At 38.9% G+C, this 20,598-nt stretch overlaps 1 protein-coding gene across 1 annotated transcript; it reads left to right on the forward strand.

Moving 5' to 3' along the window:
• Nucleotides 1-358: 358 nt before the first annotated feature.
• Nucleotides 359-20,013, forward strand: LOC116588729 (glycine N-acyltransferase-like protein 3). Its single transcript, XM_032340219.1, has 6 exons — nucleotides 359-445; nucleotides 4,522-4,627; nucleotides 10,327-10,434; nucleotides 11,574-11,700; nucleotides 16,002-16,128; nucleotides 19,567-20,013. The coding sequence occupies exons 2-6, from the start codon at nucleotides 4,550-4,552 to the stop codon at nucleotides 19,979-19,981; spliced, it is 855 nt and encodes a 284-aa protein (XP_032196110.1). The 5' UTR covers nucleotides 359-445; nucleotides 4,522-4,549; the 3' UTR covers nucleotides 19,982-20,013.
• The last annotated feature ends 585 nt before the right edge of the window (nucleotides 20,014-20,598 follow it).

A 20,598-nucleotide genomic window follows, 5' to 3' on the forward strand; every position in this document is an offset into this window, starting at 1 on the left:
GCCCTCTCTTTCAAGTAAATAAATAAAATCTTTTAAAAAATAAATGAAAATATATAAGAGGGCAATACCTCTTTGTCATTTTCTATGGTACCCCATTCACCTGGGTCTTATCTCTTTTTATTTTTTCATGAGATCTTAGCAGACAGTGGGTGTGGGGTCTAGAAAATGTCCATCTTTAAATCAAGATTAGTATTCACTGTTTTTTACATTGTAAGTCTAAATCTGAGAGAAAGGAAGGGGTGAGGTGAAATACTCATGCTGTATGCATGAGGCTTTTCACCTGACACCATAAACTCCTCCCTATTTACAGGTGTGGGCACTTTTTTGTTTTTCTCTCCCTTCTCTTTCCACTAAGGACTAATTAGGGAAGTAGGCTTGAAGAATAAACTCACCATTTATGAAGAAGGAACCACTGACCTGATAGAAACTGAACTCTCAATAGCAGGTAAGCATTCCTTCCTTAAAATAATAAATTTCAAATTATTAATTAAACTTGCAAGAAGAAATGGGAGAAATAGGGAGGAGAGATGAATTTCAGCATTATACAGGAAGGATAAATCATAATTAGGTTTATGGGGAAAGATATTTGCTTTTTGTTTTTGTTTTTCTGTTTCAAATTTTGATTTGAGGAAAATAAGCATTATGAAATATAAAATCATTTGCACTGATGGGGCACAACTAGAGAAACAGATAAGAGAGGCATCTCTGAACAGAAAGCCTATCATCTGAAAAATAATTACAAGCATCAGATCACAAGAACTTTAAAAAAATTCTCTCTCTCATTAGCAGATGTCCCCCATTGTACTGTAAGTGCTATGTTACCTTAAAAAGCAAGAGACCTTATATTTTATTTATTTATAATAATGGTCTTTCAGGCCAGTGTTATGCTTTCATTGATTAATGTTAATAATATATTTTAAGTGCTTGTTCTGTGCTGATGGACACTTCAGTGCCCCAAAGAATCTTGAGCTCTTCAAACTTGAATGACTATAATTAATTACATTCCTTGACAAAGATTTCAGTTAGTGAGTCTGTTGTTGGCAACAGTTCAACCAGAGGAATTAAAAATCTTTACTTTCCAATTCTAGAACACATGCGAATTATGGGGCATTTATAATTTATTGATGAGATTATGATTCTCTGATCTTGTAGCTCTCAGAATTAATGGTTGTCATTATGACTTTCTAATATAAATCAAAAATCTGTAAAATATATTTTCTGCATTCATGAGACTTTCTTCATTCTGCTCTGTGCCCTTAAAACTGTCTTTGTATATCATAAGAGGAAGGTCTTCAGGAAATTCATCACTGTTTACTGAAAGAACATTGTCCACTGGTGTTCATTAATTATAGTGTCTTCCCTCTGTGAACCCATGGGAGAAATGTCTCTCTGATTTTAATGTCACCCGTATTTGTCACTCAGCAAATTTGTGAATAGAAAGGTATATTGAAGCCAGATCAAGGAGGGTTTTGATTATTTAGAAGTTAGAGAATTTCATTTAGAGATAATACAAGTGAAAAGTCAAGCAAATGCTATGATAAAGAGCATAAGAATATATATTTTTTAAGATTTATTTATTTTAGAGAGAGAGAATGAGAGTGAGCGAGAGAGCATGAGCAGGGGTAAAGGCAGAGAGAGAGGGAGAGAAGACCTCAAGCAGATTCCCCACGGAGCACAGAGCCTGACATGGGCTGGATCCCAGGACCCTGAGATCACGACCTGAGCCAAAATCAAGAGCTGATGACCAACCCTCAGAGCCACCTGGGTGCCCCAAGACTGTGAGAATAATTTTATGGACAAACTGAATCCCGTAACTAATCATTTTTGTTTCTCTTACGTTGGCTGCCAGGAAGCTTACAGTACAAAATGTGCTCTCACCTGCTGCAAATCCGCTGCTTCTGATTGTTGGTGGTGGTTTTGTTCAGCAAGGTTACAGGGATCACCATCTGTAGGGAAAACGTAAGATTAGGTTCCTGCAAGACTCTGGTCACAATGTTTTTATCAGAAGACCAACACAAAACCTTTCTTTTTTTAAAATTTACTTTTAAAGATTTTATTAATTTTGTTGAGAGAGAGAGAGCACACACAGAAGCAGGGGAAGGATGGATGCAGAGGGAGAAGCAGATTCCCCACTGAGCAAGGAACTCGATGTGGGTCTTGATCCCAGGCCCTGAGATCATGAGCTGAGCCAAAGGCAGCTACTTACCCTGCAGAGCCACCCATGCATCCCAACATATAATCCTGTTTTATGTGCACTTCTGTTTAAAGACACATTATTTAACACTTGTTGATTTTTTATTATCATTGAACTCCCAGTCAAGAGCATTATAACCCATAATTGAAAAAAGTTTGTGTAACACATGTATGTATCTTCTCAGTAAGACCCATCACAGTCTTTTTGCCATAGGAACACTAGACAGCATTTAAGTACTATGCTTGGGACAACTTTTTTTTTTTTTTTTAAAGATTTTCTTTGCTTGTTTGACACAGAGAGAGAGAGAGAGAGACAATGAGAGAGGGAATACAGCAGGGGGAGCAGGAGAGGGAAAAGCAGGCTTCCCGCAGAACAGGGAGCCTGATGCAGGGCTCCATCTCAGGACTCTGGGATCATGACCCGAGCCGAAGGCATGTGCTTAATGACTGAGCCACCCAGGTGCCCCTTGGGACCATTTTAAACAGTGAAATTACCAGCAGAAAGTGAACACCACAAAAGAATGTGGCACAAATACATCGTTATAAAGGGCTTGTTTAGAGTATAAGAGCTGGAAAGAGAGGTCAGCTTCTGCAGCATCCACTGACAATATTGGCTTTGGAGACTCAAATATGTCCACAAATGACTGCAAAAACACCATCACTGTGGGTTTGGAGGGTTCTAGGTGAATCTTAGCAAGTAGGTGAATTCACAAATATGCATTCCGCAAATAAAAAGGATCAATTTGTAGAACTATAGTCCATATGCTTTGTCTGCTGGCCTCACTCTTGACTCCATAATATGTTTACACCTCTGTTTTCCCTTTGCCTGAATTTTAATTTAAACTTAATTTTTCATCATATATTTTACCTACACTTATAAGTGGTTTCAGGAACTTTGAGGAACAAACCAGGCAATAAAACAAATGGCCAACAAATTCTTAGAATTCCTACCATTCATGCTAACTACTTTGCTATGTATAAAGACATAAAAACATCTCTAGGCATCAAGTGCAATAAGAGAAACATGATCAGTTTCTCTATGAAATAATTTTATCTTATTTTCTCAAATACTGAATTAGAATAAATGAATGTATTTAACATGAGGATCTGCTAAGAAGTTAATATTTTATTTAGAGATAGCATGAGGGAGTGAAATGTCAAGCAGATACAAGTGTGAAAAGATGATGCCTACATCTCTCCTTCCTTTGCTCAACCTGAACCCTGGAAACTCGATCTTTGCAAAGCTTCTCCTATCGGCCCAGACTATGAGTACTAGGGTCCAGGAAGCTGATTTTCTGGTGCTGCCCCTAGTATCTTTTCAGAGTCCTGGAGAGAATTACAAACACCTCAGGTGTCCCACTCAGCAGACTGCGGGCCCAGGACTTGGTCACAGGAAATATGCTTCGTAGAAGTTCAGACTCATATAAACCATATGATGGAGTTGTATGGTGGATTTTAAATCATAATCAAACACTTGAGTATTTTATAGTCACACAGAGCTGTCACATCAAGTAGTAGCGTCCTCTATCTGGGGGATGTGCTGTACAGGAAAAAATTCACTGCAGTCTCAGAAACACCAGGTTCTCATGTCTAGCTGGTAGACACTGCTCTCCTAGTGTCTGTTTGTTGAGAGTAAATGGATAAACTCTAGTGCATCGTATATAGAGAAAAAAAAGTTTGTTTAATTCAGTCAAGACCTGATTCAAATGTTTGCTTAGGGACAAAAAGCAGGGAATAGGAAGTCCCCAAATCTAGAAAAAAATAACTGCCTCTGAATGGCTGAATAGCATGCATTATATTAAGTCCCCTTTTCATTCCTTAATTTGTCTAACTAAACTGAGTCTCAGCCTTTGCTCACATCTGATTCTTTATCTTCAACCGATGTGTTTCTCTGCAAGTTTTTCCCTGTAAGCACCTGATGCCTGACCCACTCACATCTTCCACCTTTGCCCCACACTGTAAAAAGAAGTTTCCCTGCTTACCCTAAGATTCTTACTCTGAGCTTCCTCTAAACCATTCAGCAAGCACTTAGAATGCCCTTTTCCTCTGTGCCAGGCCCTGTAGGTGCTGGAATACAATAGAGCACAAAGCAGATACAGGCCCTTTCCTTCTTGTACCCCCCAGTTGACTTGAGACAGACTCAATGAAAACAAACACAAACAGATGTGAAATTACAACTGTTTCTGCGTCTCATCTTCCCTCTTCTTCCCTCATCAGAGGGAGCAATGGCATTCTGAATTGCACCCAAGGAAAGCAGGACTTCAAGGATGTTCCTCGGGAGATTCAAATGTTAACAAGGAAAAACACATCCCTCTGTGTTCTCATTAGGTGTGGAATTGCTAGAGTTCTGGAGAAGATGCTGGTGCTCAACTGTTCTACCAAATTACTGATCCTGGAAAAAATGTTGAAGAGTTACTTCCCTGAATCACTCAAGGTATTCTACACTTAAGGGCTCTCTTTTATTTCTTTATTTTATTTATTGTGAAATAAGGTAAGACTTGTGGCTGTTTCCCCAGTTTTTCTGATGTCAGGACTTTCCTATTAAACCTATTGAACATTGGAGTACAGATGGCCCTTCTTTTCACTACATCTGTATCTTTGGGGTAAATACCCAGTAGTGCAATTGCAGGGTCATAGGGAAGCTCTATTTTTAATTTCTTGAGGAATCTCCACACTGTTCTCCAAAGTAGCTGCACCAACTTGCATTCCCACCAACAGTGTAAGAGGGTTCCCCTTTCTCCACATCCTCTCCAACACATGTTGTTTCCTGTCTTGCTAATTTTGGCCATTCTATGTGGTCTAAGTTGGTATCTCAATGTGGTTTTAATTTGAATCTCCCTGATGGCTAGTGATGATGAACATTTTTCATATGTTTAATAGCCATTTGTATGTCTTCATTGGAGAAGTGTCTGTTCATATCTTCTGCCCATTTTTTTATATGATTGTCTGTTTTGTGTGTGTTGAGTTTGAGGAGTTCTTTATAGATCCTGGATATCAACCTTTTGTCTCTATTGTCATTTGCAAATATATTCTCCCATTCCGTGGGTTACCTTTTTGTTTTTTTGACTGTTTCACTTGCTGTGCAGATGCTTTTGATCTTGATGAAGTTCCAAAAGTTCATCTTCGCTTTTGTTTCCTTTGCCTTTGGAGACATATCTTGAAAGAAGTTGCTGTGGCTAATATGGAAAAAGTTACTGCCTATGTTCTCCTCTAGGATTCTGATGGATTCCTGTCTCACATTGAGATCTTTTATCCATTTTGAGTTTATCTTTGTGTATGGTGTAAGAGAATGGTTGGGTTTCATTCTTCTGCATATAGCTGTCCAGTTTTCCCAGCACCATTTATTGAAGAGACTGTCTTTTTTCCACTGTATATTTTTTCCTGTTTTGTTGAATATTAATTGACCATAGAGTTGAGGTCGCCAAACTGTGGAAAGAACAAAGATGCCCTTCAACGGATGAATGGATAAGGAAGATGTGGTCCATATACACTATGGAATATTATGCCTCCATCAGAAAGGATGAATACCCAACTTTTGTAGCAACATGGACGGGCCTGGAAGAGATTATGCTGAATGAAATAAGTCAAGCAGAGAGAATCAATTATCACATGGTTTCACTTATTTGTGGAGCATAACAAATAGCATGGAGGACAAGGAGAGATGGAAAGGAGAAGGGAGTTGAAGGAAATTGGAAGGGGAGGTGAACCATGAGAGAATATGGACTCTGAAAAACAATCTGAGGGTTTTGAAGGGGCAGGGGGTGGGAGTTTGTGGGCACCAGGTGGTGGGGATATTGTAGAGGGCACGGATTGCGTGGAGCACTGGGTGTGGTACAAAAATAATGAATACTGTTATGCTGAAAAAAAAAAAAAAGAAACTATTGAACAGACGGTTTCCCACTTGTCTTCTGCTGGAGACTGATTCCATGCAGCATAGATATGGCTGTGATAATTATTTTTTTGACACTCACTCTAGATGACCTCTAGGAAAATTTAGGTGGTGCTGGACTAGATTATTTCTAGGTAAACTCAAGTTTTAAACTTTTCTTAACGGCAGAGCAGTATGGATTAAGTAGCATTGTTCATAAGAACATAACCTAGGTTCACAACGGAGCTGAGGTCCAGAAGTCATAAAATTTTTCTGACTATTTCAACATCTTTATTTATTTATGTTTTTTAATGGCTTTGTCATCATAAAGCCTCTGTTGAAGACTTCCCAAAGTCTGTGAGGGTCTGCTGATAACTCAGAGCTACTGTGGAAAAAGACATTAATCACAGATTACAAATAAATATGAGATTTAAAATATTTTAAACACTTAGAGAAAAAAAATTCAAAGTGCAAAGACATTGTCTTGGAGGGCGGCAATTCTTGACCAAGGAGATAGCCCTACGATATGGATTTTGAAATCTAAGTGGCAGTGGTAAGAGCATTTGACTGCAAATGTGATGGCTGCTAATAACCCAGAAGAGATGTGATGAATCATAATTTCTAAAGACGGAGACCAGAGACCTGTGTATTTGGCACACACCCTCGATAATCCTTATTTACACTAATCTTTAACAAAAGTTATCTAGAGCACTGTACTGGGGTGATTAAATCTAGTCATCTTGCCTTATGAATTATACTTAAACTATGTATGGTAGTGAAAATCTGAGTGATTATTTGGGAGCATATGGCTAAAAGAGTACCAAATGGACAGTCTGACTCAAAATGTCCCTTATTCGGGCACCTGGGTGGCTCAGTGGGTTAAGCCTCTGCCTTCGGCTCAGGTCATGATCTCAGGGTCCTGGGATCGAGCCCCGCATCATGCTCTCTGCTCGGCGGGGAGCCTGCTTCTCCCTCTCTCTCTCTCTGCCTGCCTCTCTGCCTACTTGTGACCTCTCTCTCTCTGTCAAATAAATAGATAAAATCTTTAAAAAAAATGTCCCTTATTGAATGAATAAGGGACATCAAACAAAATGTCCCTTATTGTTTGACCCACTCTTGCCAAAGAGAAATAAAAAGGTTTTGGTGACCTTCACAGGGTCATCTAATATCATATAATCATGAAGACAAATGATGGGCTCTTACATTATAAATAGTATGTGGGTAGTACTTTGGCATACAAATAATTTCAATTTATTTTATCCTTCCAACAACTTTGTAAGATGCTTACTAACCCACTTTAGAAATGAATAATTTAGAGTCTAAAAAGCCTAAAGCAAGTAAAAATCAGTTGAATCCTGGTTCTTTTGATTTCATAGCTACTGCTTCTCTTATAGAAACTTAACTACCAGATACCCAGGTGAGGATGTTGATTTTTCCTCTTTCTGTTTTTTTCTTGATACCTCACATACTGCTTGGCATGTGGCTTTGCCCATATAATTACTCAATAAACTGTTGTTGGTTTGTCGCTAGCAGTGTTATGAAATAATTACTTATTAACCCTCACCTGTTCAAATCGTATTTTCAAGGACCTCTGAATTCAGATTAGTTGAGTTGATCAGAATAGTAGGTATCATTTTTTTTAACATACCTTTAATGCTGTCTCCTTTGAACTTTATAAAACCTATTAATTCCTCTGTAATATTAATAACTCTGAATAAGCAGGTAATTACATTGTACTTTTACAGATGATATTACTAAATCCCTTTCCCTTTTCTAAGGGCTAGAGTTCAGATTTAAATCCAAGCTTTCAGATTCTAAACTGCATGGTTGTGGTTTTCTGTTGTTTTTTGTTGTTGGCTTTTGGTTTTATTTATTTATTTATTTCAATGCTTCTCATAACACCACTTAAAGTAAGAGTTAAAGAAATGAGGCACGTAGGCATAAATCAATGCCTTCCTCATATCATCTTCTCGTTAATAGCTGCTTAGCTTAGCGCTCCCGATTTCTCATTTTCTGTACACAGAGTCTCTTTACCTTTGAATCTTTTTATCTTTCTTCAGTTATTGCATTGTTATATAGTGTCTGTCTTAGGTTCTCTGACCATAATTTCAAAATACCTTTTCACTTACGCTATGCCCTTTCGAGAATCAAAATGATAAAGAAACAATTGTTTTGTTGTTCCATGCTTCCTCCATTTTTTTGGAGGCTATGGCTATGTATTTTATAATCTGTTTTTTTTTTTTTTTTTAGTTTTTATTTAAATTCCAGTTAGTTAACATATAGTATAATATTAGTTTCAGGTGTACAATTTAGTGATTCAATGCTTCCATATGTGACCCAGTGCTCATTACAACAAGTGAACTCCTTCTTAACCCCCATCACCTATTTCACCCATCCCCCCTCCTACCTCACCTTAGTATTTCAGTGATTAAATATCCCTCTAAATTTCCTTCACAAATTCCAACTGCTCATTCTCCCGGCATCCTTACTTCCCCTAGCCACTTCCCCTCTCCTCTCAACATGCACCCTTTGAATAAATAGGTGTTAAAGAATTTGTTTCATTGTCTTCAACCAATGCCAACTCTTTTAGTTGGTTGCAAAACTCTTCCAAACAAGTCATTTCTTTTCCTTTCACAAGCTGAATATCAGAAAATTTTTTTTTCCTTTTAACCTTCTCAACATTGCAATCATATTTAAGTCCATTTTTAAATAACGATGTATGGTTTCTTCATGGGAAAAAACACTTTAATAAATTTATGACTATGTATATATAAGATCAGGATCCCCAAAATTTAATAATTAAACAGAGCAACCATGACTCTTTCAGGTTAATTTAGTTCTTGGATTTTCACTAAGTGTGATCCATGCCACACGTTAGTATTAGCCAGACCAAATTAAGGAAAGATACATTCTATAAGAAGATTTGAGTGAGGTCCCAGATTGGGAAAGAGAAGCGAGAGTTGAATAATGTTCTAGGTATTGAGGAGCATGATTTGAATCATGATGTGATATAAGAAGTAAAATGTAGTTTCTAATGCTCCTATAATTTAAATTGGTTTTCACTGAAGTATAACACATACTGGAAGGTACACATAACATGATTATGCCACTCAATGAATTTTCATAGAGCAAATACTTGTATAACTTATGCTCTAATCAAGAAAGAACATTAATTCAGACACAGTTTCTCCCCAGCCCCCCAGTGCTATTTTCCAAACATTCTCTTTCTCAGCTCTCCATAAGTAACCAGCATCCTGACTTCTAAAACGATAATGTGGTTTTGTCTTTCCTGAATATAATGTAAATTGAATCACATAGTATGTCTTTTCGTATCTACCTTCTTTCATTCACCATTAAGTTTCTGTTTTGTAATTTATAGTATGAATATGCCACAATTTATTCATTTTTTCCCACTGCTGATGGACACTTCGATTGTTTTCAGTTTCTATCTATGATGAAAGTGCTGCTAAGAACACTAGCCTGTAACTCACTCTCGTTGTTACCACCACAACTTCTTCTCTATAAGCACCCCTGGCATATGGAGGTTGCTTTATAGGGGCGGCATCTTTGATTCTAAGTGGAGAAAAGAAATATGAAAGGGCACAGGTCAGAATTCTAATACTCGTATTGTTTAGTCAACAACCAGTTGATCCACTATGTCAGACTCCATGTACATAGCAATGAATAAGACATAGTTATGACCCTCAGGGAATGCTTAGAGAGCCTTCCTCTATCAAATCTGAAAGGCAGGGGGCTTTTTTTGGGAGTTACAATTGTTTAATTGTAACTCAGGGTTGAAGGAGTAGTTGCATTAAGCAGGTTATTTTTGGAGAGTATAATAAGCTTCAAAAGCAGCTGAGCATCAAAATTATCTGTGGAATTGTAAAAGATATTATGAACCCTAAATCCATACATCAGATTCTGATTCCTTCTGTAAGTATTTATTATTGACCCATGTGCCATCTAGTCAGCCTGTTGTTTTGGTATCTCTCATTGTTGTACAGTAAAAACCTAAGTTTAGGGAGAAATTTCATAGGTTTTCCTAGTTTTTGTGTTTGTTTTTGTTTTTGTTTTTACCAGTTTTCATGTACAATAATGAAATAACAAGAGAAAAGTTTGTACGTGTGCATGTTGTATATATGTGCATATAAAAAAATTTCCCTTCTCATGGCCACAACTATATAATACAAGAAGTGAAAACAGTAATATGCAACTGAAAGAGTTAGTAATGTGACTGGCTTGTCTTTCTGGGTTCTCTGGCTCAGGTTTATGGAGCAGTGATGAACATGAATCGTGGGAATCCCTTTCAGAAGGAGGTGGTGGTGGATTCGTGGCCAGACTTCAAAGCTGTTATCACCCGGCGACAGAAAGAGGTACAGATTGGAAAGGACAGAGCAACAAAACAAAACAAAACAAAACATAATATCTCCTGAAAACTCAAGAGTTGACATCAACTGGAAAGAAAAGATTCGGTAAAGGGGATATTATAACCATTACAGTCATATATATTAGCTTAATAAGGCACATATTTCACCATCAGTTTTTTTAAAAGATTTAATTTTTTGCATGAGAGAGAGCACAAGGAGGGAGGGGCAGAGGGAGAAGCAGACTCCGCGCTGAGCAGGGAGCCCAACACAGATCAGGATCCCAGGACCCCGATATCATGACCTGAGCCTAAGGCAGAGGTTTAACCGCTGAGCCACCCAGGTGCCCCTCACCATTAGCTTCTAATTTGACTGGCTTTGGAGTTGCAGACATGGAAAACGGCTAGATTAAATGTATTCAATAAACTGTTTCTTTAGTGTTTCACAATCTCTAGAACCATGAAGCATACCTACTTACTCATACTTGTTTTTCCTCTGGTTTGAAGTTTTCCTGTGACCAACAACTTTGGTAATGTGGGTGAATACATAGGGAGATTGAAAAAGATGACATCTGCCCCATTTTGCAAGGACAAAGAGCTCACGTCATCAAATGTGTTGCCCTGACCACATTAGGAAAGTTCTGAGAGTTCTAGTTAAATCTTGTTGGTGGCTCCATTAAGCTATACCATTTCCATTTTTTTAAAATATTTTATTTACTAAGATGCCTGGGTGGCTCAGTTGGTTAAGTGGCTGCCTTCGGCTCAGGTCATAATCTCAGCGTCCTGGGATCAAGTCCCGCATCGGGCTCCTTGCTCAGCAGGGAGCCCTCTTCTCCCTCTGCCTCTGCTGCCACTCTGCCTGCCTGTGCTCGCTCTCTCTCTCTCTGATAAATAAATAAATATGTTAATTAATTAATTAAACTTTCCAAATACCAGAAGAATAATCAAGCAAAAGTATACTAAGCAAAATATCTGTTGCTTCCCTCACCAGAGTGTATTAGCCACATTCCTATCTAGCCATTGTTTATAGGTGGCTGATTGTGGCAGTGGGAATGATCTAAGCAAAGCTGTCAATGTTCTTAATTTATCTAGGATTTGAGTTACCTAGAGGACATATTTATGTTTTTACAATTATGTCTTCTGTCCCAGGCTGAGAGAGATAACCTGGACCATTATTCTAATGCCTATGCTGTGTTCTACAAGGATGTCAGGGCTTACCAACGCCTGTTGGAAGAACACGATGTTATCAACTGGGATCAAGTTCTTCAAATACAAGGTGAAATCAAGCACAGACACTAGGCAGTCTTCTTTTTCTCATTTTTGTCATATACATCAGATAGATATGATATCTGTTTCACATATATGATAATATATATACTTAAGTGCACAAATTCATAGATATACATTTTATATAGTTACAATTTTTATACTACAGTTTTGTAAGAACACTTGTTTTACTCCTAAAGAGGCTTGGTTGTTGGGGTAAGTAGGCACCGTTTAAATTGGGCTGCTTTCAAGTGACATTTTCCCCCCACTGTTACTGTAATTTCACAGCATATTTTTCTTTATTCCTTTAATCATTTCCTGTTCCAGTCTTTTAAAGTGACTCTAACTTAAGTGTAAGCCAGTAAGTGTAGGCTGCTTCTTTCTGAAGCAGCTGATTCTGGAAAGAGATAATTACCTGATTTGCATCGGATATCCTGGCATAATTTAGTAAGATAAGAGTATATCTGAGATCCAAGGAGATAATTGCATGGTTATCAATGCTAATGGAAGAACTTTTGGCCAGGACTGACCTACATTAAGAGTTTCTAATACTGTGTATAGACAATTTCAGCTTCAGTGGGTTACTTTTCCAACTTCTTGTGATGACTGGGGAGATGATACAGTCAATGAAGTTCTTGTTTTTAATTGTTGCGTTGAAAGTGAGTTCCTTGATCATTGTACAGGAAATCAGGGTCCCCCAGGTCAGAAATACAAAGTCTGGTAATTTTTTCCAGCAGCAAACAGCTGAAGCCCTCTCACAAGGAAGAAGTTCCTATATACTTGCAAAGGATGACTAAGGCATATCATTACCTAAAGACTTGGGGTGTTTTATAACATCCCTTTGGAAATGCTCTCAAAGGCATTATAGTGAAAGTTCTGAACAGTCTCTGACTTTTACAATTTTACCCCAGTTATGCTGATGAGACGTGAGACAGATTCTACCACTCACTTACCCAAACTAGCAAAATTTTCTTACCATTATTACTCGAGTGTGGATATAAGTAGATCTCTTCCTTGGTATGACTGGACAGGCTGTGGTACCAGAGGACCCACTCTCCTCAAAGCACCTGCAGCCACCATTAGGATGAGAACATCCTTGTAATTGCCTGTATTTTTTTTCCCCTAGCAGGCTGAGTTGTTAGTCATGAGTCAGTCTTAGTCATTTACATTGACACATCATCCTCCCTGAAGTTAGGTGGGGACAGATGCGAGTTAATAGTGCCTAAAATGGTGGTAAAGGTCCCTCTTTTAGCATGTAACCAGTGTAGGCATTATCTCTGGCTTCTGATGTGGCCTTTTACCTATACACTTTGGTGGTAAAAATTATAATTTCCTTGGAATACAGAATAGCTTTTAAGAAGTCATCAGTATCTTTATTCATTTTAACCTAAGCACCTAAGGGCTCTTCCCATAACATCCCCAAATCATGAATGACTCCAAAAGCCAACTGCTACCATAGAAAAGTCCAGTCTTTCATCCTGCACCCGAGTTACTGGTGGGGCTGCCTAGAAAGCCTACAAAAATTAGGCAATGGAGGGATGCCTGAGTGGCTCAGTCATCTAAGCCGCTGCCTTCTCCTCAGGTCATGATGCTGGGGTCGTGGGATCAAGCCCCACATGAGGTTCCCTGCTCTTTGGGAAGTCTGCTTCTCCCTCTCCCTCTGTTACTCCCCCTGCTTATGCTCTCTCTCTGTCAAATAAATAAATAAAATCTTTAAAAAATATTAGGCAATGGAGCTACTTCAATGCTGGGTGTTCAGAACAACGGTGCATTCTACACGGGGATGCCTTTGTCATTTTTAACCTAAGAGCTGTCCATAAACAAGGTTAAATCAGGGTTCACCCACAGTAAGAGCCAAACTCTTTGTGTTGGCCATGAGAGGACAGGGAATGAAAAAAGCATACAGCCATCCAGATGGGCCAAGCTCTTTTGTTCACTATTGGTTGCATGGATGTGTGAAAGCTTGTTGACATGAAAACTAACCTGTGGTCCCATTAACTATGGTCCAATAAATGGTCTGAGTTCTGTCTTATCCAATTAGCAATGCCTCCCTTTCTAAGGAGGTAAGGTGAACAAAGGTAGGTCAATAATAGTGAAGGTTTCTGATGTGAGCAAGGAGAAAATCATTCGTTAAAATGGTAATCGGTGTCAGGGACAGGAGGACATGGTCTAAAAACTACGGAGAGATCATCCACAAAATCCAAACTATAGAGATTCTACCCAGCAAACTGGATTCTTTAACAAATAAATGGAAAGAATTTTTAAAGGATATGAAGGAGGGATAGGCATGTAAAGAAAAGCTGCAGATTAAAAGATCCACCAGACAAAAAGTGAACAAAATCTAACTATAGTGTTTAAGGACTCACCCTTGCATCATAATACTTAAAACAGGGATATGATTGTCATTGGAAGGGAAGGTGAATCATGAGAGACTATGGACTCTGAAAAGCAATCTGAGGGTTTTGAAGTGGCGGGGGTGGGGAGGTCTGGGTACCAGGTGGTGGGTATTATAGAGGGCACAGATTGCGTGGAGCACTGGGTGTGGTGAAAAATAATGATACTGTTGTGCTGAAAACAAATAAATTTAATAAAAAAAAGATAATAGTGGCTATTTTTAGTGGAGAGTGAGAGAATTGTGTTTAGAATGGTAAATAGAAGATGGTTAGTGAATTTTTTTTTTATGGCTTTAGTAGTAGATAAAATATGTAATAACGAAGTTACACATTTGGTTTTTTTAAGATTTTATTTATTTATTGGACACAGAGAGAGAGCGCACATGTAGGCAGAGCAGCAGACAGAGGGAGAGGGAGAAGCAGGCTCCCCACTAGGCAGAAAGCTAGATGTAAGGCTTGATCCCAGGACCCTGACATCATGACTTGAGCTGAAGGTAGATACTTAACTGACTGAGCCACCCAGTTGCCTCAGTTATATATTTGTTTTATGCAGTTTACTCTATTATATCTTATGATTTTAAAAGTTTTTCAAGGGGTACCTGGGTGGCTTATTAGTTAAACGTCTGCCTTCAGCTCAGGTCATGATCTCTAAGTCCTGGGATCAAGGCCCACATCAGGCTCCCTGCTCAGCGGGGAGTCTGCTTTTCCCTCTCTATCTGCCCCTCTGCATGTTTGTGCTCTCCCTCTCTGTCTCTTTCTCTCTCTCTCTCAAATAACTAAAATCTTTTTAAAAGTTTTTTAAGAGAAATATTAGTCTGACTTTTAGAAAGAAGTACTTCAATCTAAGAAAAATAAATTTTGTTTGAACTTCCAACCATACCCTTCATTAGCTTGAACGATGTTTTTCTCAGAGTCTCTTGAATTACTTTGATGTAATTCGGGTTTAAAATGTGGGATTCTAGCCACAACTTCTGTAATTTCTAATAGTGTTAACTTGAAGAAACTACTTGGTTTTTCTAGATTTAACTCCCTGAGAAAGTAGCCAGTGCTCGGATTTCAGACTCTATTCAACATGATCTCCTATTCGTGTATTCATGTATTCTTCAACAGGAAGTGACTTAATGGAAGGAGGAAACAAGCTTTTAGATAAGGATGGAAGTGGGAAACTCAATTTCCAGAGGATTCAATTAATCAGGACCCCTAGAAAGGATAGAGCTGATAGGATTTTGGAGAAATAGAGCAAGTCAGTTCTAAGTAAACAGAAGCTAACATGCCATGTGATGAGCTCTATCAGAGACTGTACCATTCTTGGGTCTCATGCTGGCGCAGTGCCCAGCACAGTGTTTTACATACAAGTACTGAATGAAGATTTATAGATAACATCATATAGCTGTGATAAATGAGTAGGATACAAGTGAGTCATGTTTAGGATAAATCTCACCAATGCTAAATTTATACCTTGATATTTCTGCAATGGGCATCTAGGCAAGAGGCTAGAAGACTCTAAGTCAGAATGCCATGCCAACTAAATGTGAGTTCTCTTATGCTTCTAGCTGAATGGTAGATTGTAGACTTTGAGAGCTATATAATTTAACTTACCTTAAGGAGTTTAGGATTAGTCTGAGAAGTCAGAAGTCAGGAAAGTCCCGCAAGCAATTCCACATTCCTAAGGGATATTCCCATCAGAAGTGTTCATGGAAGATCATGATTGTGAGAAACAACACGATGGGGATCTGGAAATCCCATACAATGTTTGAGAATCAGGCCAGGAGTAGCTGCAATAATTCATATATAGCTCTACAGGGGTTAGGATGATACAAGGTGGCAAACTGGCGGCGTAGTACAAAATACTGAGACAAATTTGCTTCCTGTGTTTTCAGATAAAATACCGATTTTCATTATGTCTCTCCATATACAGGGCTGCAGAGTGAGTTACATGATGTTTCCAAAGCTGTTGCCAACTCAAAGAAGTTAGGTGTAAAGTTCACTTCCTTCAAGGCTGTTCAATTTTTCCCTCATCCACTTCTGCCGGACACCAGTTCTCTGTACGTAGACCGAGTTTCTGCATGTGGGGCGGGACTTCCTGCACAGAAGTACAGAGAGGAGTACCTGAAACACTGACTGTTATTAAGGGATATTTGGGTCCCTTGGAGTAAGGCCACAGAATCTAGATAGGTCTGTGTGTCATGAGTCCATGGGTCTGTGTGTGTGTATTTATTTTTCTGCTGTGCTTGACTGCTCCTAATTTCTTGCAAAATCAAATCTGTGTCTTTGTGCATAGTGATAAGTGAACTCAGGAGTCCTGTATTTTCACAGGAAATCATTCCTTGGTATGCTCCTCCTCCAAATAATTCAAAATAACCTCTCTTTGAGCCAAAAAGTGTTTTTTGCTTGTTTCAGGGAAGTGGGTAAATGACTGATTTTATAGAGAGCTCTTATTTGTGGGGCACTGAATGTTTTAAATACATTACCTCTTGAACCCTTTCCACAATCCCACAAAGTACTGTATAATTACCTTTTTGAACAGAGTTGAAGTAACACATAGGAGTAAATTGTAGAGCTAAGAAATAATTCCTAATTCTGACTCAAGAATCCAATCTTCAGAAGACTTGCTAGTGTAACCTGCATTCTTCTTAAAGGGAGAGCCCCTGCTCTGACATTTGCTAGTTACCTCCCTTTCTGCTTAATCTTTCTGAGCCTTGATCAATTTCTTTTTTTGGGGGGGGGAGTGACTTATAATATCTTCCTTACACATATTTTGTAAACAAATGAAACATGATATTTGAAAAGTACCTACCTCAATGAATGTTAATTTTATTCTAGGGAATATGTTGAAGGAATTTTTCAGCAAAACAACAACAAAGCTAAAGAAGAATGGGCACTATAAGTCACATAAAGCAATTGGACTTTATTTTTATTTCATTTTATTTTTTTCAGTTATTACAATTTTCAAGGACATACAAAGGCTGAGTGAAAGACTAGAATAAGGAAAATCTCATCAATATATGGCTAATCTTGTTTCATCCATACCCCTATCTACTAACTACTTTGAAGGAAATATCCCAGACATTATGCTATTATTCTTAAATATCTTAACATATACTTCTAAAAGATAAAGATTCTTAAAAACAAAACAAAACAAAACAAAAACTACTAATATCACTCCTGTACAGAGGTTTCCAGGACCACCCACAAGCTCATTGATTGGCTAGAAGATCTCACAGAACTCAGCAGAGACAGGCTACAAAGCAAAATCAGCAGAGGAAAAAGGTGCATTGGCAAAATCCAGAGAAAGCCAGGCACAAGCTTCCCAGAACCCTCCCCAATGGAGTCACATAGGACACGCTTAATTTCCCTAGTAGTAACTTGTGACAACACATATAGGATTTTTTTTATTGGAGGCATACTTTGCCTAGCACATAACAATTTTCTAGACGCCCAGAGGGCGAGCAGGTGTTCTGCATAAACCACACTGATTGCACAAACAGGTAGGCACGGTAAGTGCCAATTCCTGTCAGTTCTGGGAACAGCAGGACCCCTGCAGAAATCCAAACTGCCAGCTGCCATCCAAGGGCCAAGCTGGCAAGCAGGCTTCCCTAAAGGTAGAGGCCTCAAACCTGCTGCATCAACTCTGCTGTTTTAAGATTTGGTTAATAGTATTTCCTTAAACCAGTTAGTAATTACATTTCCCAAATTAACATAATATTTTAGCAGTTTATTTTGAATAAGCACCTAAATAAAGTTCATACATTGCAATTGGTTAATTCTCTCTTACATACCGGTTCCCCTTTCATATTTTTTATTTCTTCCATTACTTTTTGTTGAAGAAACCAGGCTATGTGTTTCCCCATCTTTTACGGTCACATCCCTGAGATGCTATTTAAAATTCTTCTCTATCCCCCGTCAGGTCTTTTAAAATCAGATCTTGCTTTAAATTACTCCCTTCTGCATAGGAAGATACTGTCTTTTACACCTAAGTCCGTACCCAAATTTGTATACCCGTTATTTTGAATACCCTGCCCTTTAGATATAAGGTCATAGTCACTAACTACTCCTGAAACATTTGCCTTAGCAATGATTTTATTTGCAGTGACATTTCTTTCTTTCTTTCTTTCTCTCTTTCTCTCTCTCTCTTTCTTTCTTTCCTTTTTTAAGATTTTATTTATTTACTTGACAAAGAGAGAGATCACAGGTGGGCAGAGAGGGGAAAGCAGGCTCCCCACTGAGCAGAGAATCTGATGCCAGGCTGGATCCCAGGACCATGAGATCATGACCTGAGCTGAAGGCAGAAGCTTAACACACTGAGCCACCCAGTTGCCCCTACAGTGACATTTCTGCGTGAGGCTTCTTTGCCTCAGGATTTTCAGCCTTTGTTCATTTTCAAAAATAAGAAATTCTATCAAGACCATGATTGCTTGTATTTTTTTTTTAAACACTCCTTAGTGGTTAGATTATTGTCCCAGTGCCAGAACCCACAGTATGCCCAGAATGTCAGCTAATTGTGGAACCACTAATAAAGAGAAAACACAAAGTATACTTTATAAAGATCGTAGCAAGAATGACATTAGCTGTTATGGGGGATGGTCTTATGATACTGATAATTTCAAGAATGAAAGCAAATTCTGAAGCAAAACGAGCACCATAGGCTTTCAACTAAGTAAACTATCTCAGTTCTTAGAAATTTGAACAATTCCTATCCTTGCCTTTATCTCAATACCATGAGCTTTTAGACCTTTTTCCAGACCTTTTAGGGGAAGATCTAGAAGGACTGGCATTTCTTTTATTTAAAAAATTTTTTTTAAATATTTTATTTATTTATTTGATAGAGAAAGATCACAAGTAGGCAAAGAGGCAAGCAGAGAGAGAGGAAGAAGCAGGCTCCCTGCTGAGCAGAGAGCCCGATGCAGGACTCGATTCCAGGACTTTGAGATCATGACCTGAGCCGAAGGCAGAGGCTTTAACCCACTGAGCCACCCAAGCACCCAGCACTGGCATTTCTTGAGTATCTATACATGCTTAGAATGTTAAGCAATCTATACTTTTTTTCCAGGCCATGGATGCATAAAGATGCAGTTCTAGCCTAATACTTTTTTTTTTTTTTTAACCAAGGAAAATATTAGGGGCCCAAGAATGTGGACTTGTTCAAGGCTTCAGAGAGGGTGTCAACAAGTTTGAGAACTGTTTTACAGAAAAATGAAATACTTGCCCTAATCTATATGAAGGTGAAAAGAAATGGGCATAAAATGAGAAGGAAAGACTTTAATTTCTTATAATGAGGATTTTCTCCCATCAGAAATGTAACCCTGAAAGATGTTCATAAGTGGGAAGAGATAGATAGATTCCAATTCATTGAAAATATTTTGGTATTGGCTAAATACACCTCTGGAATTGTTTCTTAGTTTGAATCAGTGCAAGAAGAAAAGTAGCTGGTTGTAGTCCTAGGACCCCACGTTCACATTTCTTCTCGTGTTGTTTCCTTCTAGAAAGGGCTCTGCCCCACGACTAACTTACCTGAGTGTTGCTGATGCTGATCTGCTCAATCGGACTTGGTCTAGGGGCGGCAATGAACAGTGTCTCCGGTATATCACGAAACTCATCTCTTGCTTCCCCAGTGTATGTGTCAGGGATGACAAGGGAAACCCAGTCTCTTGGTCTCTTACAGACCAGTTTTCCACCGTGTGCCATGGCTATACCCTGCCAGAGCATCGCAGGAAAGGTTACAGCCAGCTGGTGTTCCTTACACTGGCCAGGAAGTTGCAAAGCCGGGGATTCCTCTGTCAGGGCAACGTCCTAGATGACAACACAGCATCCGTAAGCCTCCTGAAGAATCTCTGCGTTGAGTTCTTGCCCTGTAACTATCATAGGCTTATTCTCACCCCTGCAGCTTTCTCTGGCTAAATTTACCTCTAGCCCATTGGAACGCCAGGAATTTTCTTCTTTTCCCTAAACATGCGTACATTCTGTATCTGGCAATGAAGGGAATGTTCCAACTGGAATCAGAAGAATTGAAAAGGGCCCGGAGAAGACACGCAGCATCAGCCTGAGAAGCCTGCCTTCTCCCTGCGTCAGGGTTCTACAGGAAATAACCGGGGGTCAGAGACAGCAACGGCTGAGAGGAGAATGATTATCTTCCTTGGGGATGCACCGCAGGAAAAAGGTCCTAAAGCCAGCAGTTCTCAGCCCAGTTATAGAAATGACTGCATGAGAACAGTGACTTACGCAAGAGCATGTGCCTATGGCTTCCTTATTGCTGCCTAGGTTTCTGCTCTGGGTGGTCACAGCCACACCAGCTCCCCACTACTGTAAATAACACACCCCCAGCCTGCTGCGATGTCTCTCTAAACTCTTCCTACCACTTCTGATCCAGCTTCTCTGTAGATTACCCTGCTTTTTCCTCTTTAATGACTGGTTTTCCACTTCTGCTTACAACTCGAGTTTATCGCCTTCCCTGGGAATGTTCCAATGCAGTGGTTCTCACATTTTCATGCACTTCTAAATCACCTGGAGGGCAGATT

The sequence above is a fragment of the Mustela erminea genome, chromosome 4, assembly GCF_009829155.1.
Source record: "Mustela erminea isolate mMusErm1 chromosome 4, mMusErm1.Pri, whole genome shotgun sequence".
NCBI lineage: Eukaryota > Metazoa > Chordata > Mammalia > Carnivora > Mustelidae > Mustela > Mustela erminea.

Coding starts and splice junctions, on each gene's coding strand:
- LOC116588729 (XM_032340219.1), top strand. CDS start 4,550: ATGCTGGTGCTCAACTGTTCTACCAAATTACTGATCCTGGAAAAAATG. Junction 4,628..10,326: donor ACTTCCCTGAATCACTCAAG/GTATTCTACACT, acceptor TCTCTGGCTCAG/GTTTATGGAGCAGTGATGAA. Junction 16,129..19,566: donor CTGCCGGACACCAGTTCTCT/GTACGTAGACCG, acceptor GTTTCCTTCTAG/AAAGGGCTCTGCCCCACGAC.